The sequence below is a fragment of the Mauremys reevesii genome, linkage group 8 (assembly GCF_016161935.1).
Source record: "Mauremys reevesii isolate NIE-2019 linkage group 8, ASM1616193v1, whole genome shotgun sequence".
NCBI lineage: Eukaryota > Metazoa > Chordata > Testudines > Geoemydidae > Mauremys > Mauremys reevesii.
Window position 1 is genome coordinate 65229998 of NC_052630.1, and position 24482 is coordinate 65254479.

General features: G+C 42.3%; 1 protein-coding gene across 2 annotated transcripts in view; it reads right to left on the reverse strand.

The window, feature by feature from the left end:
• The window catches only part of DENND1B (DENN domain containing 1B), a 253203-nt gene that overhangs the window by 164357 nt on the left and 64364 nt on the right, over window positions 1-24482 (reverse strand). For both annotated transcript variants that reach the window (XM_039484997.1, XM_039484996.1), the window contains exon 3: window positions 12056-12099. In XM_039484997.1, coding sequence (XP_039340931.1) covers window positions 12056-12099 — 44 coding nt within the window. The remainder of the gene's footprint in view (window positions 1-12055; window positions 12100-24482) is intronic.

Consider the following 24482-nt stretch of genomic DNA (forward strand, 5'->3'; position numbering starts at 1 on the left):
AGGACATGATAAAACTATACAATATAATTAAGAAGGTCTAGAGAAGGTAGATCAGAAACTTCCCTGTCGTGCAACAAGGGGAGCAAGAAATTAAATTAAAAAGTGACAAACTAAAGACTGATAAAATAAAATATTTTTTCAGACAACGCATATACTATACCATGGACCAAGAACTTAGTAAGATTCAAAAAGGGATCAGATATTCATATGGATACCAAGAATATCTAGAGTTATTATAATTAATTATGATAACTTTGGAAGGGATATTAAACCTTACTCTTCAGGGCTTATGCCAACCTCTTAGGCCAACTATTATTAAAAAAGCAGGCATTATAACGGTCTGAAATCTGATTTAAAAAATGTGTCATCCTTCTGCTATTTGGCTGACTAGCTATACAGAATACGTATCAATTCTCTATTTCATCGGTGCCATGCTGTTGTTTCTAATATTCCTAGGGGGAACTGAATTGCAACTCCCAAAATGACCTGCAGGAAGCTCGACATCTTTGCCAAGGGAAACTGTCATTTGATGATGTTATGATAGGAGCACTCTCAATGAGTTTTCGGTTTATTAAAGGGACAACCAGGAATAAAGCTGCTTGGGGAAAAACTTGCGAATTAAATCCTGACCCCATTGATATCAATAATAGTTTTGTCAGTGACTTCAGTGGAACCAGATTTCCTCCATAGTCTGTCCAGTTACTGGGGTTTAGTGCTGCACCAAGGCATTACTACATTTTCTGCCAGGGATACCCTTTTTGTTTTTAAACAATTATACAGGATTGGGAGGGGGGGGTTTGTTTTGGTGGAGTTTTTTGGGTTTTTTTAAAAGCACTTTGAAATAGAACTATTGTATTTTTTTCAACAAAATTGTTCATAACAAAACAGAAGAGAAGGTTACTCACCTTGCAGTAACTGAGTTTCTTCTAGATGTGTCCCCCTGTGGGTGCTCCACTCAGATGATGGTGCGTCCTGGTGCCATTAATCAGAGATCTTTGGTAGCAGTGCCTGGTCAGGACGCACATGCTCAGGTGTTGTCTCGCAGTGTCATTAGGGTCTGTCTGTGCGCACGCATCCTGTACCCCCTCAGTTCCTTCTTTACCGTAGAGTCGTCTGATTTGCACTTCAAAGTAGAGGGGAGGAAGGTAAATAGTGGAGCACCCACAGGGACACACATCTCGAAGAATCTCAGTAACTGCACAAGGTGAGTAACCTTCTCTTCTTCTTCAAGTGCTGTCCCTGTGGGTGCTCCACTCCAGGTGAATGTGAAGCAGTACCCACTATGGTTGGTGGGACTCTGGAGTTGCATCATTGATAACGCTAGACAGTACTGTGTGTCCTACTATGGTATCTGCCGTAGTGGCCTGTGTGATAGCGTAATGTTTGGCGAATGTGTGGTCTGATGCCTATGTAGCCGCCTTGCATATGTCGGTAATAGGTATTTTTTCAGGAATGCAACGGATGTTGACAGCGCATTAGTAGAGTGTGTTCTATGCCCTTGGGGGGTTAAGCATTCTGGGTTTAATAGCAGGACCTAATGCCTTTGGCTATCCACTTGGAGAGTTGTTGCTTGGAAATAGCAGCACCCTTCGATCGTTCAGTAGTGGACACGAATAGTATAGGTGATTTACAGAATGCCTTAGTTCTGTCCAAATAAAAGGCAATTGCATGTCTGATATCAAGAGTATGTAATGCCACTTCCTGTGGGTTCTTATGAGGTTTGGGGTAGAATGCAGGTAGGTGTATTGGCTGATTGAGATGGAAGGTGGACGCCACCTTGGTAAGAAATTTGGGATGGAGTCGCATCAATCTTGTCTTTAAGGAAAATTGTGTAGGGAGGGTAGGCCATTAGTGTGCTTATTTCCCCAACCCTTCTTGCCGACATTATGGCAACTAAGGAAGCCACTTTCATGGACATGTGTAGTATGGAGGAGGTAGCCAGTGGTTCAAAGGGAGTTTTCATGAGACACCGGAGAACTAGGTTCAGATTCCAGGTAGCTGTGGGTAGGTGAATCTCAGAGTAAATGTTTTGAAGGCCCGTAAGGAAGCGTTTTATGGTGGGGTGGGTGAAAACTGAAAACGCGTCCAGAGTGTCATGGAAGGTATTAACTGCCACAAGGTGTACTCTGATAGAGCTGAGCATTAGTCCATCGTTTTTTAGTTGTAAGAGGTAGTCCAAGATATCAGGGAGAGGCACGGTGCAGGGTGGGAAGTTTCTGTTGGAGCACCATATGGAGAACCATTTCTACTTTTGCAGATAAGTCTTATGAGTGGAGTCTTATCTACTATGCAGGAGGACATGCTGGAGCTGCTCTGAACAAGCAAGTTTGTGTGTTTGGAACCAGGCCATCAGATGGAGATTCTGCAGTTGTTGATGGAGAATCCGACCATTGCCCTGGGAGAGCAGATCTGCTGTGTTGGGAAGAGTTCTTGGAGGGCAGATGGACATGCACGGCAGGTAAGGATACCATGTCTGTCTGGGCCAGGCTGGGGCAATAAGTATGATCCTGGCCTTGTTCTCTTTGATCTTGTGCAAGACTCTGTGTATCAGTGGGACCAGTGGGAAAGCATACATAAGTGTCTTGCTCCACGGAATGAGGAACGCGTCTCCGAGGTATGCCGTCCCAAGTCCCGCTCTGGAGCAGAATAAATGGCATTTGCGGTTTTGTGTTGTGGTAAACAGATCTAAAGACGGGTGCCCCAGTGGGAGAAGAGCTGTCACAGTATTGAGGGGTGTAATTCCCATTTGTGTTCTTGTGAGAACTGTCTGCTGAGTGTGTCTGTGGTAGTGTTCTGACACCCAGGCAGGTAGGAAGCAATGATCTCTATGCAATGTTGTATGCACCAATTCCATAGCTGGATGGCTTCTGTGCACAGAGAGCGTGATCATGCCCTTACCCCCACCCTCCCGCCTTTCCCCCATCTGTTGATGTAGAACATGCATGCTATATTGTCTGTCAAGACCCGAAAAGATGTGTTCCTTATGATTGGCAGAAAGTGGAGGCAGGCATATCTGACTGCTCTGAGCTCTAGAAGATTTATGTGTGGACGCGCCTCTGACAGGGACCATCTGCCTTGTGTTGTGTTATCTCCCATGTGCACTCCCTAGCCTATCCGGGAAGCACCTGTCATGAGCATGAGCACAGGGGAATTTTGATGGAAGGGGACGCCCATGCATACATTTCCCATTTTTGTCCACCATTGTAGGGAGACTAATACCTTTGCTGGAGGAGTTAGAATCATGTGGAGGCTGTGCCTGCTGGGTTTTTATATGGAGCTGACCCAACCCTCAAGGCACCTCATATGCAGTCTGGCATATTTGATCACGAAGGTGGTGGCCGCCATGTGGCCAAGAAGCTGCAGGCATGTTCTTGCCTCTACTTTGGGGCAAACAGATAACGAGTGTATGAGAGGTGTGATGGTGAGGAATCCAGTGTATAGAAGTGAGGCTCTGGTCAAAATTGAGTCCAGATGAGCTCCGATGAACTCGATTTGCTGTGTGGATATCAGGGTGGATTTTTGGAAGTTTATTTGCAGGCCTAGACTGTGGAAGAAGGAGATGGTAAAACAAATGGCCTCTAATGTCTCTTCATATGATCGGCCTTTGATAAGGCAGTTGTCTAGGTAAGGGAAAAGTATAATTCCATGTTTGTGTATGTGGGCCACCACTACTGTGAGAGTCTTGGAGAACACTCTCGGTGCTATGGAGAGTCCGAAGGGTCGCACTCTATATTGGAAGTGGTCATTCCCTACTGTGAATCGCAGAAAGCGTCTGTGGGCCAGGTGAATAAATATATGAAAATAGGAATCCTGTAGGTCGAGGGCTGAGAACCAGTCCCCTTGTTCCAGAACAGGTATTATTGTGCCGAATGTGACTATCTTGAATTTTTGTACGCGTACGAATTTGTTCAGTCTTCGTAGGTCTAGTCTAGGTCACCATCTTCCACCTTTCTTCTGGGTCAGAAAATAGTGAGAGTAAAACCCTTTTCCCTAATGTTGTGCTGGTACAGGTTCCACTGCACCTAGCTGTAGAAGATGAGTCACCTCTGCTTGAAGTAGGTGCTCATGAGACGGGTCCCTGAAGAGTAACGGAGAAGGGGGAAAGGTAGGTGGGCATGAAATGAAAGGGATGGAGTAGCCCGATTGTACTATTTCCCGGACCCAGCGGTCCTGTGTGACCAGTTGCCAGATATAGTGGAAAAACTGGAGGCGGTGGCCAAATGGGCAAGCAGGCGGTGGTGCCAAGGATGCTCGTGCAGACCCCCCGACCAAGGCTTCAAAATTGTTGTTTGTTTCCCGACATGTGGGATGTAGTTAGTTGCGCTTGGTTTTGTCTGTGCCTGGGAGGTCTGTTGCGGTTCCCCCCATTATCATATGGTTTAGACTGGGGCCGGTGATATTGTTGTGCGCGGGGCCTCTGATAAGGTTGATACCATTGCCTCCTGAGGAGGGAAGGATATATCTCCAGTATGCGCAGAGTGGCCTTGGAGTCTTTCATGGTGTAAAGGATTTCATCGGTTTTTTTGGAAAAAAGTTTATCCTTATCAAAGGGAAGGTCCTCCACTTTGGTTTGCAGGTCTTTAGGGATGCCAGATAAAGACAGCCAGGAAGACCTGCATGTCACTACCACGGGCAGTAGTATGGGCTGCTGTGTCTGCCATGTCCAGGAATGCTTGTAGCTCCATTTTAGACACCAGTTGACCTTTGACGAGGACTGATTTTAAATCTGATCTTCTGTCCTCTGGGATATGGGAGGTAAATTCAAAAAAACTTGTTGTAATTGTCATAGTCATAGCTTGGGAGGAGGGCGGAGTAATTTGCAATTCTGAATTTCAGAGTGGAGGAGGTGTAAACCTTGCGGCCCAAGAGGTCCTTATCTTGCAGTGTGGGCCAGTATTGTGGTTGCTTTGTTCTGTGGGTCACTGCCTCAATCAAAAGAGAGTTGGGCTGTGGGTGGGAAAATAAGAAGTCTATGTTCAGCCCTTTTACATGTTGGTGGGATGGAGGCAGGGCTCTGCCATATAGTGTCAGGGATTCCAGTAGGGCCTCATTTATAGGTAGTGTGATCTTTGATGGCGCACAGGGTTGGAGGATTTTCAGGAGTCTGTGTTGTGTCTCCTGCACGTCCTCCAATGGAATGTCCTGGCTGAGTGCCAACCTGTTAAAAAGTTCCTGGAACTGCTTAAAATCATCTACATTCTATGGTGGTAGTGGCATCAGAGCTTCATCTGCAGCTGACAGAGAATTATGATAGGATGATTCAGAGAAAGGTTCATAGCCCACTTCTTCGAGAGGGGGCTCAGGAGCTCTGGATGTAGATGGAGCTGGATGGAGGTGTAGAAAGAGGTGCAGACCAGGTCCGCGGTCTGGTGAAGGGTCCTCGAGAATGACTGGTATCACAGACAGACAATGGATACCACTGTGGCCATTGCATAGAGTATGAAATGTGGGGCCCCGCCCATGGGGGGACAAAACAGGGAAACTGAGGCGGGTTCTTGTGAGGTACCATGCCTTGAAATAGGTGTGGCTCTGGCGGTGGAGGAGAGCCAGGTGGGGAAAACTCTGCCTGCTGTGGTATGTCATTCTCACTGTCAGTGAGTGTGACCAGGTCAGGTGGTGTAAGTGGCTGATCAAAGAGTGCACGCTTGGTGCTGAGGAGAGGAGAGTCAGGCTCTGGGGCCATGGAGATGTCAGCATGGTTTAAGAATTGTTGCTGCGCCGTGGGTTGCAGTGCCAAGGGTCTTGGAGAGTGAGCTGATGTCCGCAGAGATTTCTGTTTAGCCTTAGAGGGCACTGACGGCCACATTTAAGTGCCATCCAGTGGTGGCACATCCACAGCGGGGGTTATTGTTGGTCTCAGTGCCGATGGTCTTGTCAGCACCAGGGTGGACCACGCAGCCAGTACCGAGTCCGTCCGCAGTGCCAGTAGCTTCGGTACCAAGGAAAGCTGCCCACTGTGGGGGTCAAGTCCTTGTTTCTGCACCCCGTGTGCACCATGCCTGAGGTGCTGGGGCAGTCGTCTGTGCCAGTCTTTGGTGCTGTCAGCACAGAAGGAAGTGACTTCGCTGGAGACTTTTTTTGTTTATTTAGGTCCTTGTGTGGAGAGATTGGGGCTTCCTGCCTCTTCACAGGAGAGGGTGAAACTGTGCTCCTGATCGATTCCGACCTGGTAGGGGAGCGTGAGGGAGAGGGTTTACTTGTGCCCTTCTTCGCTGGTGGTTGCAGGGATTTCTCCATGAGGAGCTTTCAGATACAGGTCTCTGTCGCAGCGAGCCCTGGATTTCAGGCTATTACAATGAACACACTTTGCAGGAACGTGTGTCTCACCTAGACACTTCACACACAGTGAGTGTCCATCAGACTGCGGCATAGACTTATTGCAGGACCCACATTTTTTGAATCCAGAGGATCCTGGCATCACGAAGCTATGACTGCCTGGGGGGAAAGTCTCAGTAGGAGACAAACTTGAGAGAAAAAAAGTTTGTTTGTTTTTGTTTTGTTTTTTAAACTAACGAATAATGAATGACTATTCTAAAGGAAGGGAAAGAACTGGGATATTTCTAGCTAACTATTTCTACTTGTTTCCTTCAGTGACCAGGGGAAGAGGTTCAGCATTTCCCTGAGTCCCGTCTTCAGCCCAGGATGGCTGAGAAGGAATGAGGGGGTGCGGGACGCATGCGCACAGACAGACCCTAACACCACCACAAGACAACAGCTGAGCGCGTGCGTCCTGACCAGCACTGCTACCAAAGATCTCCAATCAACATTGCCAGGACACACTGTCACCTGGAGTGGAGCACCCACAGGGACAGCACTTGAAGAAGAAGTATGAATTCTAATGGCTAAAACACAGACCCAAATATTCAGTCTCTTGTCACATAATTGCCACTGAATTCAGTGGGAGTTTTGAATGTAATCGGACTGTAGAATGGGGTGTGCATGCATAGATGTACAAAATGTATTATCCACCTAAAATTTAAGATTACCCACCCGCCAGCTGCCATTCACACAGTTCTGAGTTTGCTGAGGTAACCAGGCAAACTGGAGATCTACTTGTGCTCAGTTCAAGCATCCAAAGAGAGTGTTTCTACAAGCAGCAGACTAAATTAGCCATTCGAGGCTATTCTACCTAAAAGTACAATATAGGTCCTGAAGACCAGATTCTGCCTAACTTGACCCTTGCATGGGTGCACAGTGTGTACACAGGTAGTGATGACAGCATAAGAAGTCTTAAATTTAAAGGTTAACAAAATAAAGATACTGTGCAAGATCCTCAACTAGCATAGATCAGTGATTGACATCAGCTGAAGATCTGGCCTTTTGTATTGCTTCAAAAGACTGTAAAACAAAATGTGATGTCATTGACTTTTTTAGAGTAGTGGTACTCAAACTGTGGGTCAGGACACCAAAGTGGGTCGCAACCCCATTTTAATGGTGTTGCCAGGGCTGGCATTAGATTTGCAGGGTCCCAGGACCAAAGCCTGAGCCCGAGCACAATAGCTTCAGCCCTGGGTGTCAGGGCTCAGGTTACAGGCCCTCTCCCCCCCCCCTTGGGCTGAAGCCCTTGAGCTTTGGCCTTCCCACCTGAGACAGCGGGGCTCGGGCAGGCTCAGACTTTGGGCCCCCCCATCCTGGGGTCATATAGTAATTTTTGTTGTGAGAAGGGGGTCATGGTGCAAAATACAAGAGAAATACTTTCAATACTGGAAATTCAATTGAAAGAAGTTTGATTTTCTCTCAAGAGATAATTAAATGAACAAATTTATTAATGGGTGAAAGGTTGTAGTGGGCAAAAATAATTTGTTTGCAACCATTATTGTACTTCTGAAACTGATGACATCTTTCACCAAACCTCCTTCACCAAATAAATATGTAAATACTATGGCAAAAGGGGTAGCAGAGTATTCTTCCTAAATGAATAAACTTAACTGAAATTTGTATTTTCATCCCACGATACATTTTCTATCTACAGTTCCCAAAACCGAAAGACAACTGTTTCCTCGTTTGATGCTACCTTACTTCTACTTCAGTCAGTGAATTGGTCATGATCTTTCTAGTTTAACTTCAGTATTAGATTAATCAATTAACTTTTTAATTGTCATTTCCTTATTGCCTACTAGAGCATCCCAGCTTAAGCATTTGTGTCTTCTATTTGCTTGCTAGCTTAAATTAGTTTAGCATCTTTCATCTTTCTATACTGATGTTGAGACTTTTGTCATCTCATTCCTTTACTGTGTTTTGTGACCATGTTTGTTACTGTGTGCATGGAAGAATAATATACAATTGGTGCTGATGTGTCATTGTTTTAACAAAGGTCTTTTCAGTGCCCTACCTTTCCAGATATCTTATAATAGAATTTCTCCAACTCTGTCAAACTACTTTTCCATAGGAGAAATTCCAGCATAAGTTGTACAGTTGTCTGACATCTCAATGATATGATTAGTTTCTTCATACAAAGGTCTTCTATTGCACTGCACTCTACAACTTGCTTGGGGCTCAGCTTCACTGAACGGTATACAGCCAATCTCTAGGTGAAAATCATGCCAAGCTAACCAAATTTCCTTCTCTGACAGGGTTACTGGTCTAGTAGACGTGAGGAAGCAGAAGTGATTTATGTAGATTTTATTAATGCTTTTGACATTCTCATAAGCAAAATAGGGAAATGTGGTCTAGAGGAAACTACTATAAAATGGATGCACAAACTGCTTGAAAAAACACACTAAAAAAACAGTTATCAGTGGTTCACTGTCAAACTGGAAGGACATATTGAGTGGTGCCACACAAGGATCTGTCAGGGTCCAGTACTATATTTTCATTAAGTTGGATAATGGTGTGGACAGTATGCCCATAAAATCTGCAGATGACACCAAGCTGGGAGGTTCTTGCAAGCACTTTGGAGGACAGGACTAGAATTCAAAAGGACCTGGAAAAATTGGAGAATTGGTCTGAAATTGACAAGATGAAATAGCAGTAGAGACACGTGCGAAATATTACACTTAGAAAGAAAAAATTAAATGCACAACTACAAAATGGGGAATAACCAGCTAGGCTGTAGCACTGCTGAAAAGGATCTGGGGATTACAGTGGATAACAAATTGAATATGAGCCAACAATGTGATGCAGTTGCTAAAAAGGCTAATATCATTCTGGGATGTATTAACAGGAGTGTTATATGTAAGACCAAGAAAGTAACTGTCCTGCCCTAATGGTGAGGCCTCAGCTGGAGTACTGTGTCCAGTTTTGGGAACCATACTTTAAGAAAGAAATGGGCAAACTGAAGAGCATTTAATGAAAAGAGTTAAGTGCTGGAATAGGGTAAGTGTATTTGGTCCCACCACTGAGCAGAGGGCTGGGCCAAATGGCCTCTGGCAGTCCCCTCCAGTTCTTCATTTCTATGATTCTGTGTTGAGATCCATATTGTCAAAGTATCAGTAAAACCATTTTTCTTCACTTCAGTGGGGGAGGGGTTGTGTTGTTTTGTTTTTGCCTGGTCTGCCAGATAAATAGTTTTGCAGACATTTAAACAATTAGCACAGAGAAACTGATTTGTTCACAGTCACGCAGGAAGTCTGTGGCAGAGCGAGTTCTGGGCTGGCGCCTTAACCATTGGCCCATCTTCCTCCCACATAAGCGAACTGTGACTATAATTAACCATTTTACTCTGACAGAATTTTTTTCAGATTGTGTGCCTATTATTTCCATGGCGCCCTAAATGTGCAGAATGCTTTACAAAATAAATAAGACGACAAAATTCCTGCCTCAAAGAAATGACTTTTTAATCAAACCAAAACCAAATAGTTCTGGTGCAAAGTGACCTGGAGACAACTTTGGTGAGAAGATCTGTGCAGAAAGAATTTGCAGAAGTGGCCAGATAGGAAACTGTTCATAGGGCTAGTAGGAAAGAAAATGTGAAGCCAAGATGATGAAAAAGATGTAAAGAAGCAATAAAGATTAGGAAGAGCATAAAAAGAGAGGAAGGAGGAGAAAATCAGAGCAAGTGAGAAAGGCAGGAGAAAGTTTTTGCTGTACCACAAAAGTGAAGGCAAGAGAAGGCAATAAGTTGTCAAGGCATTCAACATGGGAGAAAGCACTTCTTTGTACTCTCTGTAACTGCAACCAATTCACTATTATCACAAGTGCCTAGGGATTTTAGGAAAGATGATTTCTTAGCATACATTCAAAATTGAGTAACATTTTACTTTTAAAGCAAAGCTGATTAGAAAATGGATAGAAAAACATGCATGAATTATTTTGTGAATCCCCCCCCTCCAACACACACACACACACAACTTTAATTTATATTTTATTTTATTTCATTACAGATGCTCTGACTAGATCTAAATAGAAATGTGCAAGTGGACGATATTTAGATCCTCCAAGGCTCCTCTTCTGAGGCTTCATCCAAAGCCTGCTGAGGTCAATTGAAAGCTCCCACTAACTGCAATGGGTTGGTTGGATCAAACCCTTCATGCAGAAGCAAAACCCAGCAGCTTGTTGTTTTCAAAACCTATTGATCAATTTACATTTTCAAGGCAACTTCTGCATGAAAGGGGATTTGAAATTTACTTTTTTCCATGAAAGATGATATAATACCAGAATATTAGTTTCCCCAAATTGTGGGACGGGTATGAATGCAGACTGTGCAGAGTTCAAAGGCAGGTTCCAGATAGATGCCTTTAAAATTCGGTTGGCCACATCCATTCCACCCTTACATGTTTCCCTCCAGTCTTCAGCAGAGTTCATCTTCTAGTCATATTTCAACATCCAGTGTTCACTGACTAACCCTCAACCTACTGATTAAATTCCAACTTGTCCTCATACTTCATTTCTAACCTCTTTTGAGTGAGTCCTTCCTAAAACCTCTGAATTTAAAGCAGAAAAGGGACAATCATTCTTTCCTATGAAAGGTATTATTGAAACTTGCAGAATATATGATTAAGAAGGTATGATGGTGTACTTTGCTCATATTCCATTTATCCCTCACTTATAAGCTCTAGACCCTTGACTGCTGGTAATCTCCCAACTAGATAAAGACACAAATATAAAGTGTGAGCTAACTATTCCTTTAAATCCTGAACCATCTTCCTTCTGTCTTTACAGAATCTCGTGTTATTAATTTCAGACCATTTCTCCAATTTATCAAAATCTACTGTGCAGACATTTCTAAGTATCTATTGTGGTGATACTATCAATGCTCGGTTGACTCAATATGGATATAAGAAAGCAAGCAAAGGAAGGTGTTCTCTGTCATCAGAAACACTTCTTCTATTAACTGTGTCTACATAAGCTCATTTTATGCAAATAAAAAATGGTCTCAATAGAATAGATACATCTAAATTATAGCGAAATACTAAAAAAAGGTTACAAATAAAAATATTATCTCCATCTAAGCAGAGTACCTAACTAATAAACTTCCTATTAGTGTTATCAAGTATGGACATAACCCTTTAGATACAGTGGACCTAAGTTTACCTTTAAGAATAATTCATAATAAGAAACTAGAGCTTCAGTGTTTGCATAATCAGGTGGTTTACCCCACTGTCCATTACTAGCATGTGCAAATCAATTGTCTTACAAAGCAAAATGTATAGTAATTTTATAAAGCAATAAAAAATGTTGAGCTGTAAACTACTATGGCAACATTATTCATAAAGTGTCCAATATTAAAAGTAGATATCAAAATGTTTTTGTTTATTTACATATCTTTTATGAGACAAATTTTTGTCTCATTAAGATTAACTGTAAAGCTCTGTTGAGAAATGTACCTTATTTTCAACCCTAAACAACACAAAAAGAGAACTCCATAAAAAAACCTCAAATTCTTTTTATTATATGAAATATAATGTATGTGAAATCTATTAAAGGAACTACTATGGGTAAAATGCTTCAAAACTACTATTGCATATTCTTGTCACAAATGCATTCTAATTACCAGTCCATCAGCTGAAGACTTGCTCACTGATATCATTAGCATCTGCCTTTCCATAGCTGAGTAGGAGAGCTTTTTTTATTATTATTCTAACATTAAAAAAAAGTTCAATCTCATGTTTCCAACCTGGTCTCCGAAGTCCTCCGGGAACTTCCACAGTACCACCGGATCTGTAAATAATTGACAGACAGCATTAATCAGAGGCAAAGGAACAGAGTATTACAGTCAGAGAACATTAATATTAAAGAGAGGGTCAAGCTCTCTGGCAAGTGCAAAAATGTATCTCAAAACTGAGGATACTGGATTATTAAAAATATTCTTTTATTTCATATTTATGGAACTGCAAGTATATTTTTACGTAACAATAGTAGGTTGCGATGTTGAGATATTTTCAGATTTAAATATTCTTTTTAACCTTTGAGTACTTCAACCTTTTTTTAAGGAGTAAATCCAATATTCAAAATTCTATTTCAGTTATGACATCAAGTGAAAAGAGCCTTTTTTTCCAGCCACTGCAGATAAGATGGCAAGATGATAACTGATTAAATTGGAAAATAATTAAAATCTACCTACAATGCACAGGTTATTTGTAAACACAAGATACATGAATACAAAAATGAATCCATTTTCCTTTCAGACTCATATAATGCCATTTAAGCTATGGGTTAGAAAACTGATTGTTATGTACTTATGAAGTGCAAGCATCATAACTTAACTTTGAGCAAAAGTCAAAACAGGACTACATACCGCCTTTTATTTTGGAGCTTTTAACCCCTTTTAATAAAATGCAATAGTTCTTTTGTTTCTTAAATCCATTATTCCAAACTGTTTCACAAATATTAATTAACCCTTAAAATGCCCCTATGAAGTAGGTCTGGCAAGTATTATCACAATTTTACAGATGGGGAAACTGAGACACTGATGTTTTATCACAGGTCGTGGAGTAAATCAACATCAGAATAGTAATAAATCGCCAGAACCAGATGGTATTCACCCAAGAGTTCTGATGGAACTCAAATGTAAATTGTAGAACTACAGACTGTAGTCTGTAACCTATCATTTAAATCAGCTTCTGTACCAGATGACTGGAGGATAGCTAATGAGACGCCAATTTTTTAAAAGGACTCCAGAGGTGATCCCGGCAAGTACAGGCCAGTAAGCCTGACTTCAGTACCAGGCAAATGAGTTGAAACTACAGTAAAGAACAAAACTGTCAGACATATAGATGAACATCATTTTTTGAGGAAAAGTCACCATAGTTTTTGTAAAGGGAAATCATGCCTCACCAATCTACTAGAATTCTTTGGGGGAAGGGAGGTCAACAAGCGTGTGGACAAGGGGGATCCAATGCACAGAGTGGACTTAGATTTTCAGAAAGCCTTTGAGGTCCCTCACCAAAGGCTCTTAAGCGAAGTAAGCTGTCATGGTTAAGAGGGAAGGTCCTCTCATGGACTGGTAACTAGTTAAAAGACAAGAAACGAAGAGTCGGAATAAATGGTCAGTTTTCAGAATGGAGAAAGGTAAATAATGGTGTCCCCCAGGGGTCTGTATTGGGACCAGTCCTATTCAAAATATTTATAAATGATCTTGAAAAGGGGGTAAACAGTGAGGTGGCAAAATCTTCAGATAATACAAAACTACCCAAGACAGTTAAGTCCTAGGCAGACTGCGAAGAGCTACAAAAGGATCTCTCAAAACTGGGCGACTGGGCAACAAAATGGCAGATGAAATACAATGTTGATAAATGCAAAGTAATGCACACTGAAAAGTATAATCCCAAATATACATATAAATGATGGAGTCTAAATTAGCTGTTACCACTCAAGAAAGAGATCTTGGAGTCATTGTGGATAGTTCTCTAAAAACATCCACTCAATGTGCAGCGACAGTCAAAAAAAGCAAACAGAACGTTGGGAATCATTAAGAAAGAGATAGATAATAAGACAGAAAATATCATACAGCCTCTGTATAAATCCATGGTACACCCACATCTTGAATACTGTGTGCAGATGTGGTCACCCCATCTCAAAAAAGATATATTGGAATGAGAAAAGGTTCAGAAAAGGGCAACAAAAATTATTAGGGCTATGGAACAGCTTTCATATATGGGACTGGGACTTTTCAGCTTGGAAAAGAGACAACCAAGGGGAGATATGATTGAGGTCTATAAAATCATGACTGGTGTGGAGAAAGTAAATAAGGAAGCGTTATTTATTCCTTCTCATAACACAAGAACTGGGGTTCACCAAATGAAATTAATAGGCAGCAGGTTTAAAACAAACAAAAGGAAGTATTTCTTCACACAACGCACAGTCAACCTGTGGAACTCCTGCCAGAGGATGTTGTGAAGGCCAAGACTATAACAGGGTTCAAAAAAGAACTAGATAAATTAATGGAGGATAGATCCATCAATGGCTATTAGTCAGGATGGGTAGGAATGTTGTCCCTAGCCTCTGTTTGCCAGAAGCTGGGAATGGGCGACAGGGGATGGATCACTTGTTGATTACCTGTTCCGTTCATTCCCTCTGGAGCACCTGGCATTGGCCACTGTCGGAAGACAGGAGACTGGGCTAGATGGACCTTTGGCCATTCTATGGCCGTTCTTATGTTCTTGGATAAGAATCCAAGTTCCCAAGTCCCATTCCCACACTCCAACCTAGGGATAGAAAAATCTTTCAGATGTCTACTAGACCAGCGGCTAAAGGCCTAATTACCAGAGGCAAATACATCAGATGGGGAAGCCCAAGAGTAATATCCTGGGGAAATGCCCAGATGAGAAGTCCAGCACCCCTGCTCCCCTCGCTACTGAGATTCCCACCTGCACAAAGGCTGAGATTATTGGAACAGCTCAGCCTCTGGCTAGCTGTGTCTGATAAATCTGAAGCCCCACACCCTTCATTGGCTGAAAGGGGGAAAATAATTTTCTTTTCTTATTTTTCCATTCTCCTGTCAGAACCTATTGACTTTTAATGAGGTTGAGAGGGTGTGCCGACGCTGCTCTACTCCTCTTCAAGCCTGCTGGTTGTTGTGAGTAGAGAGTTGTGAATGAGTTCACAAAATCCAACTCACTATTAAATCTAACCCTAATCAGGTCCTCTTTTATTCACTTGTCCAAGAACATTTAGGTCACACGTTTTTGTTCATGTGAACATTTGGGAAGAGTTATTATTCATCTGAATACAGCTATTCATAAGTGAGTTTGCATATTTGCATTGGAAGTACTGGCCCTCCTGCCCACGTACCTAATATGTACTATTGTGTATGTTTGGAAGCAAGAATGTTAGGAGGCAGGTAGGAAACAAGAGCAAAAGAATGCTATTTTTTCACTGAGCATAAGCACAATAAGGAGAGAGTAGAGGCAGCAGGGGATGGGATACTGCTGAAAGGTCCCTTGCCTGCACCCATTTGACACCTGTGGCAGCTTCAGAACATCTAGCAAGATATCTGTGGTGTTGCCAGATACTAACACAAGGATGGAGGGGTCAATGTCCAGGAACAATTGTTCCTCTCCATGCTGGATGGCCCACATATATTTATTGAAATTTACTGAAACAGCTATAAGCAATCAGAGTGCTCCTGGTAAACTGCGTAGTCTGGCTTTATAATTACCATTACAAGTATCCATCCACATTTAAACAATATTGAACATCCTCACCTATCAACCTAACCCCATGAAAAAGATGTACTTTGCAGTGAATCTGTGCTGTAGTGAACCAAGCTGACGGGGAAGCAAAATTCCAATAAGGGGACCTCAGACCCTGATAGAAGATTCCTCCTGTTTAAATAGAGGGTGCTCCAGTTCAAGCACATCTGCTGTTTCCAACCTAGGCTGTTTCATTCTCAAGCCATCTAGAGGTTTAAAGGTCAAAACAAACAATTTCAGTTCCACCCAGGAGCTCACAGTTGCATTCTACATAGGTTCTTATACTATGCTCATCACTGTAATATCTTAGTGCCTTCCAGCAGAGCATTAGTGATAGGACTAATATCTGAAACATGTGGCTTCTTCTCTCCCCAGGGCTAGAATTGTGTGTGCAGTGGAGTGTTTTGTTTTGGTAGGGTGTTTTAATATGTATGTTAGTATGTATTTATGTTAGAGAAGCAATGTTGAAGTACCTTGCCCTCGGAGCAGAAGGTGGTGAGGTTTCTGAGAGTCCACATCAACCAATGGAGCTCCTGTAGCACTGTTGCTATGTGTTACTGGTGGTATGTGCTACTAGCACAGGGTTGCCAGGCGTTCGGTTTTTGTCCAGAATGCCAGGTCGAAAAGGAACCGTGGTGGCTCTGGTCAGCACCGCTGACCAGGCCATTAAAAGTCTAGTCGGTGGGACAGTGGGGCTAAGGCAGATTCTCCCGGCTCCCGGAAGTGGCGACATATCCCAGCAGTCCCTAGGAACAGGGGGCAGGGAGGCTCCACGCACTGGCCCCACCCCAAGCGCCAGCTCCCCAGCTCCTATTGGCCGGGAACCACAGCCAATGGGAGCTGCAGGGGAGATGCCTGCAGATCCTGGCAGCGTGCACCATGCAGAGCCACCTGGCCATGCCTTCGCCTAGGGGCCAGATATGCCAGCTGCTTCCAAGAGCAGTGTGGAGTCAGGGCAGGCAGAGAGCCTGCCTTAGCCCCACTGCGCCGCCGACCGCGAGCTGCCTAAGGTAAGCACCGCCTGGACAGAGCCCACACCCCCACCCCCACCCGCACTGCAACCCTCTGCCCCAGGTCGGAACCCCCTCCCCCACCCAAAATACCTCCCAGAGCCTGCACCCCCGCACCCCTCTCCCGCACTCCAACCCCCTGCCCCAGCCCTGAGCCCCCTCCCCTACCCCAAACCCCTCATCCCTGGCCCCATCCCAGAACCCACACCCCCAGCTAGAGCCCGCACCCCGTCCCACACCCCAACCCCCACCCCCAGCCCTGGGTCCGCTCTCACACTTCAATCCCTTTGGTCACAGCCCGGAGCCCCCTCCAGCACCCAAAACCCCTCATCCCCAGCCCCACCCCAAAGCCTGCACTCCCAGCTGGAGCCCTCACCACCTCCCACACCCCAATCCCCTGCCCCAGCCCAGAACCCCACACACACACCCTGAACCCCTACTTTCTGGCCCCTTGCCCAGTGAAAGTGAGTGACGGTGGGGGACAGCAGGCGACAGAGGGAGGGTGCTGGAGTGAGTGGGGGCTGGGCCTCAGAGAAGGGGTGGCACCTCAGGGAAGGGGCGGGGCAGGGATGTTTGGTTTTGTGCAATTAAAAAGTTGACTACCTATACTGGCATATATGCTTAACAAGTGGTCCCCAGCATTTTACACCTTCAGTTTCTGAGTTGCACTTAGCAGTAACAGACAGAAAAAAAATATTCAACCCTGGCTGTTCCTTGAGCATTCAGCAGCACCCAGATCCAAAAGAACCAAGCACTTACATTACAAATCACAGCTGCTCCTGCTGAGTCTGGGGTGGCAATGTAGTTTTAGCTACTTCTTGCAGTTGTTTCCTTAGTCTACCATTATCTAGGTCAGGGGTAGGCAACCTATGGCACGCATGCCACAGGTGGCACTCAAGCTGATTTTCAGTGGCACTCACACTGCCCAGGTCCTGGCCAACAGTCCCGGGGGCTCTGCTGCTGGCCTGGGGGGGTCCCAGCTGTTGGCCTGGGGCTCTACAGCCACCCCCAGCTGTGGCCCACTGGCCCCAACCTGGGGCAGTGAGGGGTGCAGACAGGGGCAAGAAGGGGCACAGCTCAGCACCCCCACCTTAAAAATTGTTCCAGTGCCACTGTGCTGGGATATTTTTAAGTCCTGATTTGCTGCTTACATCACTATCATGCCACGTGGAACAGCGCACTGTGTTTGACACTGAGATTAGAATGTACATGCAAGAACAGGAATCAGAATTTTCTGACAGATTTAAAGATTTCCAGCGATTTGACCCAATGCTTTCTTTTCTAATTAAACCTGAAAAGTTCAACAAAAGCGACTTGGATTTGTCTGTATTTCAGTGGATGGGGGTTGAAGTTTTCGAAATGCAGCTCATTCAGTTAAAAGCTCAGAATTGTGGGCATCAAAGTTTGGAGATCTGCAGAGGGCACTTCAAGCGACCGATAGAGATCATGGGGCCCCTCTATTCTGACCTGCTGGACATCCCTGCCAGTGAAATTTAACTGTTTGAAGAAAATTGTGTTTGCAATGCTTTCAGCATTTGGATCCACATACCTGTGTATTTTCACACATGAAATCTGTCCTCTGTCCCTCTTGGAGCCAGTTAACAACTGATCCCTCAGAAGCCTGTGTGCAGCTTAAAGTATCCAAATACATGCCAGACATTGGAAAACTCAGCAAGGAAAAGCAAGGGCAAAGATCACACTCAACTGATAAGACCTGCATTTTAATTTAATTTTAAATTAAGCTTCTTAATCATTATAAAAACCTTATTTAATTTACATACAATAGTTTGGTTATATATTATTGACTTATAGAAAGAGACCTTCTAAAAACATTAAAATGTTTACTGGCACGCGAAACCTTAAATTAGAGTGAATAAATGAAGACTCAGCACACCACTTCTGAAAGGTTGCCGACCTCTGATCTAGGTATCCCCTGGAGTAAGTCTCAGACAGAAAACCTTGTCCCACACACATTGGGCCACCCATTCCACTGCATCAGTAGGATTAGACATGATGCAGTTGCAAAAATGGGTATTCTCAGAATACTCAAGACACTGCAGGCCAAGTCTCCTTAGCCCTTCTAGGGAACAGCAAAAGATTATCTAGGTCTACTTATCTCATTTGTCTATCTCCCTGAAGCACTCCCAACCTCTTCCTGTGTGATTCAGTATCTGAGTGATTTTTTTTTTCAGCACCATAGCTCTTTTGATAAAGGTTAAATAATCAATTCAGAGAACAGAAGCCATATCAGGTAACTTAGGTGACCTATAACACAAACCAAATTCTGACTCTCACTACAAACAGTTCAATAACCCATAATACAGAGGATATGCAAATACTTCTAAGATATGCTAAAAATCATACATATTGGTTACTGCATTATTAAGTATTTACTATTATTTATTGTAAAACCTATTAATTTCAACAAAGAAATAGTTTATGCAAGCTTGTTTTTTCTGCACACTTCATGAGAAGTTAGTACCACATGTTCTACCATTTAAAGTTATTTCCATTGTCAAATTTAGGCCCAGTCCCTTTAACCAGATGTCCTTATCTATTTACAGAAACTGAGTCTAAAAGAACAATCTACCAATGTTACATGCATCTTTGGTCCTTTCATTTGCTTAAGAATGAAAAGGACAATACTATCTCGGCAGAAGTTAAATAGAGTGATTTATTCTATATTTTATATATTAAGCATTTTAATAACAATCCCAGTAATGCCAGAAAAAGTTAGGCTGGGCGGGAGGTTGGGTTTTTGGGTTGTTTTTTTTTTGTTTTGTTTTTTGAGGGGGGGGGGATTTTGGGGTGAGGAGGTTGGTTGGTTGGTTTTATTTTTCCATTATAGAAAATCTGTAACTAGCACTATTAAGGTTTTATTTCCCAACACTTTCCTTCTGTTAAACAATAAAGATTAATGTAATAAACTTTCTGAAGTTAAATATGAAATAGTTTTTTATTCCCACTATTGTTCTTATCGGACAAATATAACTATCAACCTTAAGACACATTTTTTAAAAAATGTAAGCACTGTTAATCTAGATAGAAATTTCCCACAGTCATAAAATTACTCTCCATTAAAAAAAAACTTCATCCTGCCATATTCTAACTATAATTAAATTATTATTCAGAAACCATTCTGTAAGCTAGGAATTATGCAAAAAGCAGTATTTTTATTATTTACTAGCAGCTACTGTTCCTTAGTCACTAGAAAAATGAACCATACTCATCTATCAATGATAATATAGCAATGGACTTGAATGGCTTCCTGCAACAGTGCCCTATAGATAGTAAACTACAAGATAAATATCTCTAATACAAACTCCTCTGTGTTTCTATAGTACCTTAACCAATATAAATCCTACAGTTACAGTTCAGTCCAGTGCAGGTACTCAATAGGGAATGGAAACAATGACCAGATAAATGGCTTAGTAAAGGACTCAAAAAGGAGGTGTTTGTTAAAGGAGCGGAACCAAGGGGGCAGGATTCAGGTTTCCTATGACTGGCATTGCAGGGAGTCAACCCCCTTTCCTTATAGCCCTTCTTAACCCTCATTTGTGGGCGGGGGTAGGCAGATGGAAAGGTCCTAGCAATGAGTTGGCTGGGAAACCTGGATGGAAAAAGAGGTGGGCTGGCAGAAGTCCCCATGTAGATATTGAATGATCATGGAGTTACCTGCACTGTACACTTTTATCTGTCAAGTAGTCCCAGACATGTAATAACAACGTTGAGGCCTGATTAAAACCATATCAAGTGTCTCCTGCCCTTTTTTTTTTCTCAGTACAGCCACACAAAAAGCCTTATAATGTAATGAGGCAGACACATATTTATTTTATACCAACTCTCTCTTATTTTTACCCTGCTTTATCATACTCTCTCTTTCAAGTTCCAACAACTGTAGTGAGCTACAATTATATGTACTGCAATGTGATTTCTCTCTGGATATTATTTACTTATTTCAAGTTAAACACATTAAAAAGACAAAAGATACACCTATCCTCCAGCTCTATGTACTCTGACAGAGCTCTAAAACTATACAGTCCAATACAGCAATGGCAGGCCATTGGCCAATCCCTCACAAAAACAAAACAGCCCATAAAAAAAAAATCCTCATCTTATTCAAACGAAAGCATCCAACCCCACAAATAGGGGAAGAAAAAAAAAAACCTACCTCTCAATCGCCTCCAAATGATCAAAGAGACAGGCTTCGCAGAACTGTAGTTACTAATATTTATGTGGTTGTGTACATCTGTTATTAATATTTTATAGATGTAGTAAAGTTATTAAACAAGTATCTAAAAGAAAAATATCTATATTGCTTATGCCACAGAAAGAAAGTTCACTAGTTTTTTGTTTTGTTTTTTCTCATTGTTTCACTGAAACCAACCAACACTATCCAAAAAAAGTCCTCCCTACCCTTCTTTGGATTTTATTGTAATCATCTGAGTCCATTTTGGGGGGCTTTTTTGTTTTGTTGTTTTTTTTTAATAAAAGATTATGCTTGTTTCTGCTAGGGGGGTTAGACTCACACTACATCTGACATATCTTTGTAGCAATTTCTCACAAGTGCTGCAGAAGAAGAAACAAAAGGGCACTGAATTTAAAAATAGAAAGAGAAAGAATAATCCGATTCTGCAACTTTATGCATTTTATCTTCAGATTCACAAAGACTGATTTTTCTTTTCCCCTGAGGATTACTTTCCAGATACTCCATCTGATCTAGCAATGTTAGGTCAATTTTATGCTGATTTTATGGGTGAGAGGATGGGAATTGCTAGCAGAAATAGCTGTTACCATAGTTGGCTGATGAACCATTGAATGTCTCTGAGTTTCCTAGTTCTAACCAACCTGTCAGGGCACACATGCCTTGCCTTAATTCTAAGAAAGTGTGCTAGTGAGAAGAAACCCTAAATTAAATCTGTAAAGAGGCTTCTTTCCAAGTCTACTGAATCCATGGTACACATTTCTTACACAAGAACGTGCTCAGCACCGGGCCAAGAATACTTTCCAATTAAAATCTTAAACATCTTATCAGGGAAACAATATTAAGTATTTGAAAATACCCCTCACATGTATCTAAGAAAAAACAAGTATTATAAAGTGGTCTCTCAGTCTATATTACCTGATTTAATAAACTATAGTTACAAATATGCCTATACAGCAATTACTAGTCTCTTGTTTCTTCCTCAGCTGTGAACACCTAAAGCAACCATATTTTATTTTAAAAATAAAAATAAATAAATAACCCAGACATCATATTTTAAAAAATTAGATGGATCTTTACTACATTATAGCTCCTACAATCCTGCATGGAACAGATTCTAGTTTCCAAAATTGAGTAGTAAACTGCTTACATTAAATCAAAATTGGTTAGATGAAAATATTGCTAGAATGCTATTTATTGTGTAGTGTAACTAGAGTAACAATGTATACTGGGTTAAAAAAATGCCACGCACACAGCTGATTGTCATGATCCAATTTTGACTGGAAAACCCTGCAGTAACAATGCTTTGGCTAGTAAGAAAACATTTCATTTTAAACCTTACTAGACACTTTAAGCTTACAGCTAGCTACAGTAATACAATTTGAAAATCTAGTTTGAGGGAAACAATAGTGTCTTGGAAAAGAAATTCTGAAGTCTAAATTATTAATGTAACTATCGCTTTCACTTTGAAAATACAATACCATATAAGCTGTACTTAAAAATTCCTTTGCTGCTTGTGTCCAAGAAAGAAACTTCCTCCGAAAAAACATATGTTCTACAAAAAAGAGATGGGTGAGAACTACACCCAAAGCACACTTTAACAGGTAGCTAATTTCTTCCTTACTTCCATAGCTAGAAGTATTTAATGTGTCCTGGAAACCTTAAGAATAATAAACTATAGAAAAAAAAATTGTCTGGAGCAATACCAAGAAACACAATAGTGCAATAAGTCAGAAAGTAGCAGTCTCTAGAAAAACTCTGTTAAGCCACAATTATTCAAACATCTATGCACTTGCATAACTTTATCACATAATACATGATGTTTGCAGAAGAAGAGGCTTCAGCTTTATGTTAAAAGGAACTCAGCCAGTATGTCACTTCCTAAAAGTTGCTTAATTGAAACTAGAAGCAGATAATGTTATAACATGATGAATATATGATCAACGAATTATTCTAAGTGTGTCCTTCAGAAGACTTCAAAATAGAGCTCTAAGTCTAAAATAATGTTGTTGTTTTTTATTGTTTGATAAATGACAACAGGGTACTCAGTTATGTATGAGACATCAGTGTTGCATGCTCTCATGATTTTATAATGAGCGATGGGATTTGGGCATGAGAAGCAGCAATCCTTCATATAAATGAAGTGCCAGAGTGCCAAGGGGAAACCTCCTCTGATAGGCTGCCTTCACCCGTTCCCTGCCTCCTGGTAAAAAACAGCCAATCAGACATGCTGCAGCATGCAAGTTGCACTGTCCACATCCCTTCCAGAGCTGAGAGAATTTCTGGATAGGGGGAGAGGGAGCAGCTGATACTATTTTCAGAGGAGAAGAGAGTGGAGGAGGAAGAAAGAACCTAGCAGCTCCTGTCCTCTTGACTCTTGAGAATCATAGGGTTGGCAGGGACCTCAGGTCATCTAGTCCAACCCCCTGCTCAAAGCAGGACCTATCCCCAGACAGATTTTTATCCCAGTTCCCTAAATGGCCCCCTCAAGGATTAAACTCACAATCCTGGGTTTAGCAGGCCAATACTCAAACCACTGAGCTATCCCTCCCCGCTGTAAAAAATGGTTCAGCTCCTCTCTGCTTCTCCTCCCTCTCTCTGTTGAGACACTGCACATGAAAAGGGGATGGAGAGGACCCTTACTAGAACTGTTTCTAGGGTGACCAGATGTCCTGGTTTTATAGGGACAGTCCCAATTTTGGGGTCTTTTTCTTATATTGGCTCCTATTACCTCCCCACCCCCGTCCCGATTTTTTTGGATCTTTTTCTTATATTGGCTCCTATTACCTCCCCACCCCCGTCCCGATTTTTCACATTTGCTGTCTGGTCACCCTAACTGCTTCCCACATGAGGCTTTGGGGGAAAAGAAGAAGGTTGTGAAACGAAGAAGAGACCCGGGCCCCCCAGACCTGGAAGTGGGGGTGAAATGCCTCTACAGCTACATGAGAAATGGAGGCATGCTGGGGGGAAAAGAGGTAGCCAAAGGGCTGGAGGAGGTGCAGAACTGATTGTGGGTCTGAGGGGGTACATAAATCATGTAGGGATATGGGGGCCAAAAATTGCATCACACACTATAAATGTGCAATAGTTGACAATGCTGTCATTATATACTTAAAATCTTATGTTTTGAGCCAAACCCATGACAGGGCCGCCCGGGGGGGGGGGGCGGCAAGTGGGGCAATTTGCCCCAAGCCCCGGGCCCTGCAGGGGCCCCCACGAGAGTTTTTCTGTCACTTTCCATTTTATAAAGACACCCATTGGTGGGTAACAGAGTAGCTAAATCAGCTTTAAGTTTAAAAAAAAAACTTAGCAAATAAATGTTAAAGCCAAAACTGATAGAAATGATGGACCCACAATGGATCCAGTACAGTCAGAGGTTTCCAGAGTCATCTTTCAGCCTTTACTTAAGACATGTCTACTCTTAAAAGGTTTGCTGGTATAACGGCAAACTCTCATAGTATAGACACAGTTTATAACACACACACACACACACACACACACACACACACACAGATTTTTAACCAGAAAAACTAGTTCCTGCAGCAAAATAAGATATACCAGCAAAAATATTTTTGCTAGTATAATTGCAACTACACTAGGGCTTTAACAGGCATAGCTTTGTTAGCAAAATATCACACCCTTAACGAAAATATCTATGCCAGCAAAATTTTAAATGTAGACCAGGCCTTAGTAGAT